The sequence below is a fragment of the Natrix helvetica genome (genome assembly GCF_964273705.1).
Source record: "Natrix helvetica genome assembly, chromosome: 6".
NCBI lineage: Eukaryota > Metazoa > Chordata > Lepidosauria > Squamata > Natricidae > Natrix > Natrix helvetica.
Window position 1 is genome coordinate 35,171,567 of NC_138553.1, and position 15,618 is coordinate 35,187,184.

The following is a 15,618-nucleotide window of genomic DNA, read 5'->3' on the forward strand; positions in this document are numbered from 1 at the left end:
AGCAGGAGACGGGCTCAGGGCCGGAAGTTGTGCCAGAGGAAGCCCCGCCCACCGCTTGCGCCGCCAACGGTAGTTTCAGGGTCAGGGGAGCTTGATTGTCTGTCTGCTCAAGTGGTTGGCCTTGGAGTGAGGCGGTCCGGGGGCTGCTCGCGGCTGTTAGGGATGCGTTCCATTCCCCAGAAGAGCGTTCCTCAGAAGTGCTTCAGCTGAAGCTTTCAGACGAAGGCGCTGCAACTTCTCTTTCGGTTTTGGGCTCTCCTCTCACCGCGAAGGCTGACTTCACCCGTTGCAATAGGGCATAGTTTTAGCTTTCTGTGTGGTGGCTTAGTATATTGTATGGACTCTGCCAGTGGCACAGGTAATCCTCGATTTAGAACGTTTTGTGACCTTTCAAAGTTACAACTGCAGTGAAAAAAAGTGAATTATGATCATTTTCACACAACCATTGCAGCATCCTCATGGTCACGTGATCAGAATTCAGCCGCTTGGCGATTGGTTCATATTTATGACCCTTGCAGGGTTATGGGATCACCTTTTGCAATCTTGTGACAAGCAAGATCAATGGGGAAGCCGGATTCACTTAACAACCAGGTTACTAACTTGACAACTGTAGTGATTCACTTAACGGTGGCAAGAAAGGTGGTAAAATGGGGTGAAACTTACAACTGTCTCGCTTAGCAGCATAAATTTTGGGCTCAATTGTCGTAGGTTGAGGACTACCAGTACTTTATTTAATAAACAATGTATGAATTGTGGGTATCCAAAGGACCGGGAGAGCAATTTATATATGCTTAATTACCTCATCACACACATCTATTTATATATTGTATATACCATGATGAAATTACATAAATGCATACTTTACAGAATTATCTTTACTTGCATCAGCTGCTGTCACTTTTTGCAGAAATTGCTGATGCAAACTGATTATATAATCTCAGATTCTGAAGATCAGCATGAGAACTGACTTACTATAATAGAGTTATGAGAAGATTCAGGTTTTGTGGATCATGGATGTAAAGTCCAAGATGCATAAACATTTTGGCATTTAAAAGACTTGATAGTTGCTTCTCAATATATATTTTGTCTTAGTATTTCTGAGGAGGCTGCTTATTTTAGCATGTACTGTAACAAAGATTCACGCTTCGTCCTAGTGGTGACATTGACGACAAGGATACCATAGACCCGTGATGGCAAACTTAGGTGTTCCATTCCCAAACTTCCAGGTTGCGAGTTGGGCTGTTTTTCGCCCTCCGGAGGCTTCAGGAAGCTTCCCTGAAGCTTCCAGAGGTCAAAAAACGGCCCAACATGCAAACTGGAAATGGGCTATTTCTGGCCTCGGGGGGGGGGGGGGGTTGAGGCCATTTTCGAGGGTGAAAAATGAACCTACTGGGTCCATTGGAAGTCAAAAATTGGGCCATTTTTGGTCTCTGGAGGGCCTGGGAGGGGAGGGGGGAGGCTGTTTTCACCCTACCCCGGGTTCCTAGAAAGCCATGCACGCAACAGGGGGGGTGTCATGCATGCATGCATGGTGCAGGGGGCATTGTTATGGGGGTGGGCACAGGAGTGCGCATGATAGTGCACATGCTTGTGCTTTGGGCACCCGAGGCGAAAAAGGTTCACCATCACTCCCATAGACCCAAAAGTGCTTTTTCAACCATAGCTGAATTTTGGAATGCTGTCAAGCGCTCTAATCTGTAAGCAAGTTCTGAAGAAGGTAATGCTCCAGATAAATTATTCTTGTTTCTCATGTACCTGCCTGAATTCTGGAAGAGATCACATTATCCATTTCATTTTAGATCTCATTAATTCCCTATCTTCTGTAGAATCTTGTTCCAAAAGATAACTTTGTAGACAAGAAATCATTGAATACAGCTGGATAGAAACAGCCTCTTCAAAAGACAGCACATTACCATTTCTTTTGAAGCTAGTGGCATTTCACCTTCCCTAAAAGAAAAAAAATATATATCTCCTGACTCCAGTTACATGCATTCACAACCACCCAAAGGACCAGGTAATACATATTTATTCCTATTATAAGTAAAACTTATATATGAAGACAGAATACCTGTAGAATATTATTGGAACAAATGTCTATTTTGAAACACATCAGGCATTGAACATTTTGTCAGTCCCCTTCACAACTACTTTTCTATATTCAGATTTGAACTCACTTTGTAAAGAATTTGGAGAAATTACCACAAATTTATAGAACAGCAATGAGGGTTAGAACTATAATGAAGACTACAAATTAAATTCTATGAGGAGACATTAATGGAGCTAGATACTAATAACCTTAATAAAGCTGAAGCACTACTGTATGTTATACCACTTTTCTATTAAACTCCATCGAAGAGGATATCGATTTAAGTTACAAAAACAAATGTCAACTGAATGTTAGAAAAACCTTCCACATAAGTAAAATCATAGTGGGGTCTGGAAAGCTGAGGGTTACCCTGGGATGTTTTCTAATCCAACCTATACCCAGGACAGGAGTCCTCTTATCATCTCACACAAATGCCTGTCCTATCTTTGCCTTTTGTTAACATGAAGGCTAGACAGTCTGAGAGAATTGAAACTGAATCCCTACATTAAGTGTGGATCTAAACTCAATAACTTGAATGGCCACTTCCAAATTTAATTCCTTGGAATATTTCTCTATTAAGAGATTTGACACTGCAGTTTGTTACCTTTGTCTTCAGCTTAGTAGTTGCTGCCCTTTTCTTCCATCAGATCTAATAAAAAGGACTTCTGGATAAAATTACCCATTTATTAAATTGATCAAGATTAAATATTTTAAAAAAATGAACTAGCTTTCTTATACATACATTTGAGTTATACATAATTATCTTTCTAGAATCCAAAATTAAGTATGTGTGTGTGTGTGTATACACACATACATACATACATACATACACACACACACATTAAAGTTTCATATGTACTGTACATTTAAAAATTTGTAAGTCATCTCTGCCACAAAATATTCTGATATATTAACACTTCCTTTAAGGAGTTATTTCTAGTTATTTTAATTAGAATTCATATATTTACCATGAATTCAGTGATCAGTAATAACAATATATACACATATGCATTTGTATACTCATGTACACAAATAAGTACACACGCACATATATAATAAGTTCATCAATATTGGTTATTCTAGGACACAGCACCAGCTTGCAACATACAATATCACTACAATGGACAATCTACACCCGTGATGGCGAACCTGTGGCACGCAGAGCCATTTGTCAGGGCACACGAGGCATTGCCGTCAGCTGGCCAGCACGCACATTTTTTGCCCTCTGGAGGCTTCCCTGAAGGCAAAAAACCTCCCTATGGGCAAACCGGAAGTTCGGGAATGGACTTCCGGTTTGCTTGTAGGACCGTTTTTCGCCCTCTGGAGACTTCAGGCTTCCCTGAAGACTCTGGAGGGTGAAAAACAAACCTACGGACAAACCAGAAGTCCGGTTTGCTCGTAGGGTTGTTTTTCAGCCTCCAAAGCCTTTAGGGAAGCCCCCTGAAGGCTCCGGAGATCGAAAATCGGCCCTACGGACAAACCAAGTCACCATTCCTAAACTTCTGGGTTCCCCGTAGGTCCGTTTTTTGTCCTCCGGAGGCTTCAGGGAACCTCCTGAGGCCTCTAGAGGGCGTCCGGGGGGGCCAGGGAGGCTGTTTTCGCCTTCCCCCGGCTCCTAGAAAGCCTCTGGAGCCTGGGGAAGGTGAAAAAACAGGGGCAAAAGCGGGGATCGGGTGAGGTTGCTGATCGCGTGCATGTGCGCATGCTGGAGGGGAACACGCATAGCATTATAGGTATGGCACACCGGTGCACAACCCCCCTGTGCTCCCCCTGCTTTTGGCACGGCAGCCAAAAAAGATTTGCTATCACTGATCTATACAACACTTATATGGAAGTACTTTAAATATCAAATTTTTCTTCACATATGCTATGCCCGTTTTCTTCATAGTCTTCTCTTGTTACTACCATATCTTCGAAATCATCATTTTCAGAAATCAACTTTCCACCTTCCCAGGAATAAGTAATAGGACTGAAAATAAATAAAAGTCTTTTAAAAGCAAGCTCTATAAAATTATGAATTAATATTAATTTACATTAACCATACTAGGAAACATTACTTGTATTATGCACGTACAATAAATATACTGAAGACCAAGTCAGTTATGATTAATTTAGTTGTATTCCACAGGGGAAATGAATGGAATGATTACAAGTTATACCTACCCATGTGAGCAGATAAAACCAGAAAATCAGAGCAAGCATGTGAAATTGTGTACCTTGATAGAATATTTATTAAATGGATGATGAAGTTTTAACTTGTGTATTTGCTTAGAAATGTAATGAGCAAGACACAGTTTGTTGTGAGGGATGAATCTTTGTTGGAAGAAACAAAAATGGATGTGTGTGTGCTTTTTCCAATTTCCTATATATATATAGAAGCGAGAGCTGGGTATACCAGAAAAATCATAACTTTCAACGGCGTAGGAATGGTTTATATTAAATGTATTTGTGGCCTCCTCTTCATTAGAAAGTTGAGAGGCGCCTCAGATATTTTCTAATCTAACCTTTGCCCAAGACACAAATCCTTTTATCATCTTGGACAAATGGCTGTCCAAACTTTACCTTTTGTTAACATGAAGGCTAGACAGTCTGAGATAAATGAAACTGGATTGCTACATTAAGTATGGCTAAAACTCAATAACTTGAATGGTCCCTTCCAATTTTGATTCTTGGACCATTTCTCTATTAAAACATTTGATACTAGAGTTTAATACCTTTGCCTTCAAAGACAAAGTGTCAAGTATAAATGAATACAAAGTGAGTCATCAATATGAAAGAAGTAGGTTGGGGGTCCTTGATTTACATATGAAACATCAAAGACGTAGTCACAATACAAAAATAGGAACCTTTTGCCAGATGTAAGAACCTCCTTCTCTTAGATTTCAGTAAATGCCTTAAAACCTGGCTATGCCACCTGGCATGGAGTCCTGAAGTAGAAGGTGTTGGTGGAAGTGGTTGGTGCATTAATAGAGAAGGCAGCCCTACCTCTTCCCTCCAAAGCCTAGCTTTTTTTTAGCTTGTTCTAGTTTTTGTAATGTTATTCTTTTATTTATAATTGTCAGATGTTTGTGTTTTATCTTGTCAGCTCTCAGAGTTGCCTTTAACTGTGAGACAAATGGCAAATAAATTTGATTGATTGATTGATAGACCAATAGATGATAGAGATAGGTAGGTAGGTAGGTAGGTAGGTAGGTAGGTAGGTAGGTAGGTAGGTAGGTAGGTAGGTAGATGATAGATAGATAGATAGCTAGATAGATAAACTAAGATGACGACTAAATAAATAAATTGAGCAAAAGGGGAAGACTGGGAAAATCATGGGTAGACAAAACAGATGAGAGCCTGAAAAAGAGGTGAGAAATTTTAGGAAGAAAAGGCAATATATAAAATACTATATGGATATTGTGAAACTAGAATACGTTCAATCCTAAATTAATATTAGAAAATTTAATATAAAAATTGAAAAATCATATTTTAAAATTAAGAAACTTAATTTTAAAGTTACAACTTCAACTTGTAAATTGAAGACTACTTACTTCTCTGGTAGAACAACTGAAACTTCATAATCTGTTGGAGTAAGGCATCGAACCTCAGAATAAACACGATCTCTAAAGCCAGGGAACAGAGAATTCCCACCAGTTAAAACAATATTCTTGAAGAAATGAGGCTGCATTTCTGTGGACAAATAAGATTAAGATAATTTAATATTCAGTATTAATGTTTGGTTTTATGGTAAAAGAAAAAGCAATTACCAGTTTAAATTTGCCCGAGAGGTAGAAATAATTCAGATTTGTCTTTTTTGAAAAAAAGTAAAAATTGTGATTATTGCTGATAGTACGGAGTTCTGTAAGTGTAACAGGAACAAATATGGTCTGCCTGCTAAAAAGTCTTAACCTGAGCTAACATATAACTAATGCATATGTGTCATTCCTTAATAGCAGCCATCTGATAGGCCTATGACTGTTTTTAACCTGGCATAAACACATGAAGGCACTCCAACTATCATCTTAATATTTACCTATTTTACAAACATAATAAGTTTATTTCCACAAAAGGCTAAAGCCTGTATTTCAAAATACTTGATATCTTTAATTTACTTTTGTTCAGCATTCTTGATAACACTGGTACATAATTACTGCAGTTTTGCAATAGCATATTAATACTAACAATGGTTTCCTATGTAATGTGTAATTACATTTTAACTAGATATTTAATCATTTGTAATGTTTTTATTAAATGTTATAGATGTAGCATCCTTAATATAAATGCAGATAGGGTTACAATGACAATTGGGACCGGAATTTCTGTCACTAAGCGATGCAGTCAAAAATATGATGTCACGTAACCACATAGCTTAGACCATTGATGTTAACTGAGGACTGCTTATTATTAAGTGAGTGCTTCCTTGCAACTTCCTGCCAGTTTCCAATAAGCAAAGTCAATAGGGAAGTTAGCAGAATGTTGCAAGTCCCGGGTGGATCACAAGTAGGCTGATAGACAGGTAAGTGGTTACAGATGGATAGGGGAAAATGCATGGGTGTCTGTCATGCAGTCTGAAAGATGCCTAATGGAGGAATGTGAAAAAAATGGCTGTTGAAGATGGCATGAACATAGTGGGGGCTGGGTGTGGCTGCGGCCAAGTGTGTGAGCATGTGTGAGTGACTGTCAAGGCATAGCACAGATATAGCAAGTCCAAGGTTGGCTGCTGTTGGATGATTCGGCAACCATTGTTGAGTGTAGTGCTGCAAGTGGGAAAGTGCGACTGAGGGTGTGTTGGTGGTGGTTGGGAGGAGCGTATTCAGATATCGCAGTAAGGCTCCTCAGGAGAAAAAGCCACTGGGATGTGAATGACTTGCGATTTTCCTGCAACCTTCCCCAGATTTGAGTGTGGGAACCCGATAGGGAAGGTCACAAATGGCAATCACATGTTGTGGGATGCTGCAACTGTTGTAGTGTGAACTACATTCATCATTGCATGATCATAGGGTTTCTGGGACAGTCAGAATCTTGAGGACCAGTTCGAAGTATTACTTTTTGGTGCCACTGCAACTTCAAATGGCCACTGAACGAGTGATCATTGATTGAGAACTACTTGCAGTTATTGCAAATATCAATGTTCAAATAATTGTAAACAGTGAAGCCATTGCCTTTAAAACTGTAAGCTACTTAAGCAAAATAAAATGTTTTGTTGTGCAATATACTTCACAGATGGATCCTTGAGAATGCAACACCATTTTAATAAATGTACCTTCTGGCAAATTCTGAATTGAATAAACAATGGCTTCAGGAATTCCCATTTCTTGAATGCCAATATCTGAAGGATGGAAGAGTATTTCTGGAACTGCAAATCGCTCATTTGTAAGACGAAGTATTTGTTCACCAGTTTTGTACTTTCCACTTAACACCATTTCTTCTCTTGGCTACATCAAACAATTATAAAACACATAGTGGTAAAATCTATATTTTTAATTAAGTGTTATTCAACTACTGTATTTAATATGTAAACACAACATATAACAAATTGACAAATGTTTGTCATTTACTTGCATACACTGAAAACTTTAAACACAGTTAAAGTGATTTTATTACCTTACAAAATCCTTTTTTTATTGTGCTGAAGTCTGGTAAAACATAGTCCAACATCACTGTGTTTTCTTCTTTCAACCTGAAACAGAATTCATTGAGAATGCATTAAGTAATTACTTAAAGTTTCTCAAAACAATTTATTCCAGAGCAATTTTATATTTTATTTTATTTTTATTTTAATATAACATAATACTATAGTGTTAGTAACTTGAATTCTCTTGAAGAATGAAATGGGCTTTTAACGTGATTATTAGGTAAATGCTGGAGATAGAAAAAATGTGTAGCATATCCTTGATTTTGAATATCATTATTTCTTCTATTTAAAATATTTTAGATCACCTTTATGGGCAAAAATGTCTACTTAAAGTGGACTAGAAAATGACATCTACCTTCTTCCATGGATCAGATCACAAACTGAAAACCTAATCAAAGGTCTTCTCAAAGACCTTGGTCTCTCCCAGATTTGTATGATGGGGACACAGAAATAAAATATTCCATACATACTGAAAAAGGTATCTTTTTAATTACAAAAATGTCAGCCTAACCAGGTGGCATGCTTTTTTAGAATCAAGCCCTATAAATTTCTAAACTTTAATAAAATAAGCAATACTTAATCAATATATTTAAAAAGACCATACCTGGCAATCTCCATATCCTTGAAAAAGTCTTGTGAAACATAACATACATCTTCTTTCACTTGATTAATCACATGAGTTTCATCCATAACATGGAGCTGCCTAGAAAAAATTCAAGAAATTTTTTAAAGGTTATTAATTCTGTTTGCTTTGCCAGTTTATTATAAGTGTTGAAGTACATTTACTTAACTTTGTATTTCGTAGTCCACTGCAAGATTAGCATTTAATGTTCTACAGATTTACTGTATTTTTTGGAGTATAAGACACACCGGAGTATAAGATGCACCAAGATTTTGAAGAGGTAAATTTAAAAAAAATTTTTTTGCACTCTGCAGACCTCCTAAATCGTCTGCACACCTCATTTTTTGTGAAAAACAGGACACACAGAGTTTGAGAGGCCTACAAAGTGCTCCTGGGGACTGGGCAGGGGGGAGCAAAAAATGGCTCATTTTTCATGAAATAGTCTTTAGGAGGCTTGTAGAGTGTTCCTGGTGGCAAGGGAGAAAAATGAGCAAAAAACGGCCCATATCTTGACTTGTTTTTGCCCTTTCCAGCCCCCAGGAACATTTTGCAGGCCTCCATTTTTGTGAAGGGAGCGGGGTTTCCAGAGGCCAAAAATGCTATATTCAGTGTATAAGACACACCCAGATTTTCACCCTCTTTTTGGGGGGGAAAAGGTGGATGTTATACTCTGGAAAATGTTACTAAATTTAATGGTAAATTGAGGAATTAAAATCACAATCATTACAGTAAGTTCTGGTTAAGGATTCGTTGGGCAACCCTGCTAAACTTCATAGCTGCTTGAATCTGAAGGATATGGCATATCCTTTCCAAGATTCGTACAATGAGTTCATAGGTAAATAATCAGAGAGCCTGAAAAAGTTTTAGAAGTCATCTATTCCAATCTCCTTTATCTCCTTTCTATAATTTTAGCTATTGGCTTTGGTTTTGCTCTTAGGAACAAGAGAAAGTAAGTCCCACATTTCCTTCTATGTAAGATCTTCATATATTTGAAGACTGCTATTTTCTTGGAAGACTAAACATAACCAAATAATTTAACTTCTCCTCGGGCTTGCTTTTCATACTCCCCCCTGAATTTACTTTCCCACTGTCCATTTTTGATCTGTAGTGACCACATTTGAATAGTTTTGTAAATGGGTCTTGATTTGAGCAGAATAAAACAATTACTCCCATGATCTGGACTTTTTTCCCATTTAATGTACATGCTAACCTTGTTAGCAAACACAATTGAGACTGGCAACTTGGTTGTTAAGTGATCACTAAGTGAAACCATTACTGTGCTATTGATCTTACTTCAGCTTTCCTTTGCTTTATAGACCTGTGAAGGTCGTAGTGTGAAGATTGGTCATAAAGTTATTTTTTTTATCACCCTGGTAACCAGAATGGTTGCTACATGAGACAGTTACTAAATGAGGACTATCTATACTCTGACTATAAAAAGCATTTGCTTTTTAGTAACTGCACTAAATTCCTGGTTTATGTTTAACCAGTGGTTAATAACAACAACAGAAGGGAATCTATGCATATATCATGGCAAAGATAAGTCTCTTCCAACCTATATTTGCGCTATACATTTTTTCTTACCAAGATGCACAACTTTATACTTCTCCCTGTTAATATCAATCTTAGTAATTATAGTCCACTTCTCAAGATTTCTAGATCTTTGGATACTGTCATTCAGTCAATTATCCATCTAACACCAGAATCACCTAGCCCATATTTTACCTTTTTATTAAAGAGAATATCTTGAGACATTCTGTCAAAGTTTTGTTGAGGTCCAGTATGACCACAGTAACCCTCTGATTTATTTAAGTAGCAATTCTCCCAAAGATCATAAGGTTAATCTAGCATGATTTGTTTGATGATGGAGTTCAATAGGTTACTTTTACAGAGTCAAAATAAATGCTTTACCTGTAAGAGATTATTTCCTTTAAATGATTGGTTAAGAGTTTTCCTCCAACATTAATTCTGGAAATTAAAAATAAATTTAATTTATTTATTTGAAATTTTCATATATTTTTAAAACAAAATTTCTTTTTCATGAATGCTTAAATGTTTACCTTATTATTGCTTCCTTCTTCTTTTTACTTCTACAGTAAGGCACAATGTGTGTAAAAGAATATCCACTATCCACAATAATACAGCACAATTCGGATGGGTTATCTCGGAAGTATCTATGGGCACTAAGAGCTCCAGCTGAAACATAATATGCTATATTATAACTATTTTTATTAGCAGACTGACATAAATTTTTTTACACGTGTTGAATCAATGTCAGGATGAAGAACACCATCAATTTTTTGGGCAGTGGACAATATCACTCACCATTTACTCTGAGAACTGCTTGGAATTGGTATTCTTCAAATAATATTTCATTCATAGACTCTTGAATTGAGCTAAAGTTGAAATAAGGTTCTGTGATGATTATGTTAGTATCAATAAAATCTACCTGCAAAGGAAAACATTTCAAGAACTGAAAATACTTTTAAAATAAAACTTCAGACATAACAACTTCCTGATATTAATTCAACTTCCATATTAAAGCTATATTTTATTATTAAATTGACCCACATAGTGCCACTAAGTTACTGTTCTAAGCAAGTTTTAGATTGTATCTAGGATTCTCCCAAAATTGCTGAATAAAATGAACAACCCATTTTAAATATATTTTTCACAATAAATTAATATATCAATTGGCAGTCCATTTTCAATATTCAAGAATACCCACAATGACCAGTTGCATAATTGGACACAGCACATTTGAAGCTTTAAAACTGAATGGTATCCACAGATTATCCAAATCAAAACTTATTTTCAATCATTATTATTGTAGCAAATGTTTTAAATACCATGATCTAAATGCCTTTTGCACCTGTCTTACTTCTATATTCAGGGTAAAGAAAAATGCAAGTTACCTGATACATTTCTTTTCCAAAAAGATAATCCCATACTTGTCTCTGAACATCCCAGTTAACCAAGTATCCCTATTTTTAAAAAATGAAAAAATATTACACTTCCATAATTCCAATTTTTCAACCAATATTTGTTGGACATACTGTATTACTAAAATAAATCAAAAGGGAAATTCATTAAATTTTGATGAAAATGTAACTGCTCTTCCTCTGTTCAGCCGAATGAACATCCATGTAGGATGAAAATATAATTATTTAAAAAATTAAGTGGAAAACAAAAAAAAATACATATATTGAGGCATATTTCTAGTTACCTTCTGAAAAGGGAGAATATAAAAAAGTCCAGATGGATCTTTAATTTCATCCAATTGGTTAGCTGTAAATGTTTTCAAACGAGCAGTCTTTGATCTGAACTGACAATTGGGAATGACACTGTGAGAAGGAAAAAAAATCTAATGGATTCCAAAATACATATTTAAACAAGCTGTCATCTGTAAGTGAACAAAGCAAATAACAAAATACTGTCAATATCAAAACACTTCAAAGGAAATGCTCTATTAAATATTTTATTAGAGTTGGAAGCAGCAAACCAATGTCTGCAACCAAAAAGGGACCTAAAGCTCAAAGTTTCCTATAGTTAAATTCTCAGTTCCATATTTTTCACGATTTCTTAAATCAATTACGCATATTTTCTGCAAAAAAACCTGATTTTATTGCAGAAAAGCCTTAAAAACACAAATGAAACTTAAAGATGACTCGGGATTTAAAATATTATTAATGCTTATTTTGAGCATTACACAAAGACAAATTATCCAGAATCTAGTTGGAGGATTGGTTCCTGTGTATCAGAAGGCTCCGAATAAACTAAGTGTGCTTGAGGCGTATTTGCAAAAAATCGTTGATCCATCTGTAAATAGAAAACAGATTCTTCCAAATTCCCCTTCGTGGAAAACATTTTATAATGAACAACACAGTTCAATAAATTACGTTTTCATCGTTTAAAAAAACTGGGCGTTTGTTAAGGAAGTTTGGGAATATTTCTCTCCATTCACGGTAACAATACATCCTGATCCATCCCTATATGAAACATGTAAGAAGCTCCATAGATTAGTCGTTAATTGTCCTAAAACGATGTCTCTGAACACAGGCTTCCATTTTGTCCATAATTGTTTCGAGCGAAAAAACCAACCTTACCTGACATGAGCATGGCTGTACCCGATCTTGGCATTATAAGCGCCGTTATCCAACACGAGCGTCGCCATTTTTCTTTCATGTCTGGGTCCCTCGACTCCGCCCCATTGCCTAGAAACCTCCCCCCCCCCCCCCAACCTCCGCATCAGGCGAGGAAATTTCCCTTCCCTGGTTGTAGGCTACTATTGCAATATGTTCCCATGCACGGGAAAAGACCCATAGAGATAACGAATATCGCAAAAAAGCTGAGATACATGCATATAAAAATTATTCTAATTTATAGCCCTTCCGGATTAATTGTTTTAGTTCCGGGGCGGAGGTGAAACTAGTCCATTTAAACGAGACGCGGTAATATATAAAGCGGTTCTTCATTCATTATAATGTATGACTTACTAGGAGTAATGATTTCATTTTAAGAAAAAATGTTCGCACATTGCCATTAGACTGGCATGAGAACGGAGAATATAAAAGGGTTTTCTGCGAGCCACTTCTAACGAAATTTAAACCGGAATCAATCCTATCTTTACAGTAACATCAATGCTTTGTAGGTTGGCGGAGTTCTATTTTTTTTTCAGCTCCCCAGTTCCGATTAAATATATATTTTATTACACAGGAAGTCTGGTGGGAGTGTCAATTACTTGGGGACAATTTTGCCAGCTTTATTTTCCCCAAAAGTTAAAATATTTTTCTCCGTTACTCTTAGTATAAGTTTGCCACCTAATGTTTGTTTGCATTTATAAACAGCTACAAATAACCTATACAATTAAGTGTTTTACTCTACCCTATATTTCTGTATTTATACCCAGGTAAGAACACATTCCTGTTTAAACTAGCTGCAATGAGATTAAGCTATTCAACTGGATCACACGTGTGAATGTGATGCACATTGCAGATTTTAAAAATACATTTATAATGTTATATTGTTTAATGGAAAATCCCACTGGGTTTTTCTTAGAGCCTTGTAATTAACAACAATCCCTTTCTATGATTATCTTCCATACAGGGAGACTAATGTTGGGTAGCTTCATATTTGTAAGCCAACAACATGTAAAAAGAATATTATTGACTAAACTGGTTCAATTTCAGAAGGTGACTCTACTTATAAATTTCTACAATTAGAAGATCAAACTATAAAAACAGGAATACAATAGAGGTGGATTATAACTTGGAAAATAAAACTGATTCTAGGAAAAGGTAGAATGAGTTATAAATAAACAAGAATAACATTCAAAACAGTAATTGTTTACAGACTTATAGACTTATTGCATCTTTTAAGGAATGCACTCTTAATGCTAATTTATTGTGGAAAGTATATTTTAAACATTCATTTCATTCAGCAATTTTAAGAAACTCCTAGATATTTTTAAGTCTCCCAAAACATTACAGAACTAGAAGCAGTTCTAGTTAATTGCTAGAATTGATCTGGCCTCAAAATACCTGAGACTATATTTTTGTACATGTCTTAAGACACTTTTGGTTTGAAGAATATTTATTACTATAATATTTATTGCTATATCCTGAATCATCCTCAGAATGGCATTTTCTAGACTAGAGGAAGTTTTACCTGAGAGAAACATAACATTCCAAACTTCTCCAAAATATTTGACTGTATTATTGATTCATTTTGTTATTTATTTATGTATTGTATTTATTTATAAAATGTATCTTACCTGAAGGTAACTCTGGGTGGCTTAAAATCATAAAAGATAAAAATTGTATAAATTAAAATGTAAATGATATAAAAACAAACACTGCAGCCCAATTAAAGATGGGGAAGATGGGAGTAGGAGGGGGGCGGGATCTGTTGTTAATCTATGCTCCCCCATTACAGCCCTTACTGTGGTGGCAACATGTCCCAGAGGGCAGGTGCAGCGACAGAATGCCTTTCTCCTGGACTCCACTACTTGGGCCGACAGGGCCCGCAACATGCCTTCCCTGCCAGCACAGGTGAAGCTGGTCAATCCCAGTAGGGTGAGACATCCCTCAAGTGGCCAGGACCCATGCCATGAAGGGCTTTAAAGGTGATTACCAACACCTAGAAATGCAGCCAGAAGCGGACTGGCAGCCAATGCAGCCCCACGGAGCAGTGGTGTTACATGGGCCATTATTTGGACTCCAAGAACGGCCATGCTGCTGCACTCTGCCCCATCTGTAGCTTCTGAATGCTCTTCAAGGGTAGAGCTCTACCTCCAACATGTAGAGTGCATTACAACACTCCAATTGTGAGATGAATAGGGCCCGAATGACATTTGTTCATCGCTACTTCAAGTCAAACTAATTTATTGAATCAATAAAGCAAAAGAAAATCTTATTTCTTAAATATTATTGCTTTTTCTCCATTATTCATCTTTCCTGGGAATGAAAGCCTGCATTCACAACAATAACTGTTTGCCAGACTGTTCCAAGAATGGCAGTCTGGTTGCAGGACCAGGATTTTACAACTCGCCTGTCTGATGCAGCATCTTCATATGCAATCCTTGTCATATACAGATTTGACCGAGCTCCTCCTCACCATAGAAAAAACAGGTTAGTCTTTTATTCAAAATGGGTAGGAAAATTCTGAAACGAACAGAAGGAAGAAGCTATGAATAAGCTTTTTAAAAAACCTGAATGACAACTAGAGGGCAGCAAAGAAATATACAAACTGTCTTTTGTATTTTGCTATAACTCCTAAAGTTCTCTTCTAGAAAATCAAGATCACGTGAAGTGTTAATACCACTTTATAATGCCTTGGTAAGGCCACACTTGGAATACTGCGTTCAGTTTTGGTTGCCACAATGTAAAAAAGATATGGAGACTCTAGAAATAGAGTGCAGAGAAAGCAACAAAGATGATTAGGGGACTGGAAGCTAAAACATGAGGAACGGTTGCAGGAACTGGGTATGTCTAGTTTAATGAAAAGAAGGACTAGGGGAGACATGATAGCAGTGTTCCAATATCTCAGGAGTTGCCACAAAGAAGAGGGAGTCAAACTATTCTCCAAAGCACCTGAGGGCAGAACAAGAAGCAATGGGTGGAAACTAATCAAGGAGAGAAGCAACTTAGAACTGAGGAGAAATTTCCTGACAGTTAGAATAATTAATCAGTGGAACAGCTTGCCTCCAGAAGTTGTGAATGCCCCAACACTGGAAGTCTTTAAGAAGATGTTGGATAGCCATCTGTCTGAAATGGTATAGGGTTTCCTGCCTAG

At 36.8% G+C, this 15,618-nt stretch overlaps 1 protein-coding gene and 2 long non-coding RNA genes across 3 annotated transcripts; 2 read left to right on the forward strand and 1 right to left on the reverse strand.

Annotated features, from left to right (window-relative positions):
- Window positions 1–183: 183 nt before the first annotated feature.
- On the forward strand, window positions 184–5,766 carry LOC309394891. Its single transcript, XR_014175818.1, has 3 exons — window positions 184–358; window positions 1,827–2,014; window positions 5,631–5,766. It is a non-coding gene; the product is annotated as an uncharacterized lncRNA (long non-coding RNA).
- Window positions 2,757–12,723, reverse strand: ACTR6 (actin related protein 6). The gene is made up of 11 exons (XM_081958561.1): window positions 12,432–12,723; window positions 11,552–11,669; window positions 11,241–11,309; window positions 10,651–10,774; window positions 10,386–10,521; window positions 10,237–10,293; window positions 8,308–8,406; window positions 7,673–7,748; window positions 7,332–7,503; window positions 5,620–5,758; window positions 2,757–4,055 (listed from the first exon to the last, which is right to left on the reverse strand). The coding sequence occupies exons 1-11, from the start codon at window positions 12,572–12,574 to the stop codon at window positions 3,926–3,928; spliced, it is 1,263 nt and encodes a 420-aa protein (XP_081814687.1). The 5' UTR covers window positions 12,575–12,723; the 3' UTR covers window positions 2,757–3,925.
- Window positions 7,340–10,559, forward strand: LOC309394892. The gene is made up of 4 exons (XR_014175819.1): window positions 7,340–7,441; window positions 8,004–8,181; window positions 9,238–9,274; window positions 10,422–10,559. It is a non-coding gene; the product is annotated as an uncharacterized lncRNA (long non-coding RNA).
- Window positions 12,724–15,618: the final 2,895 nt, after the last annotated feature.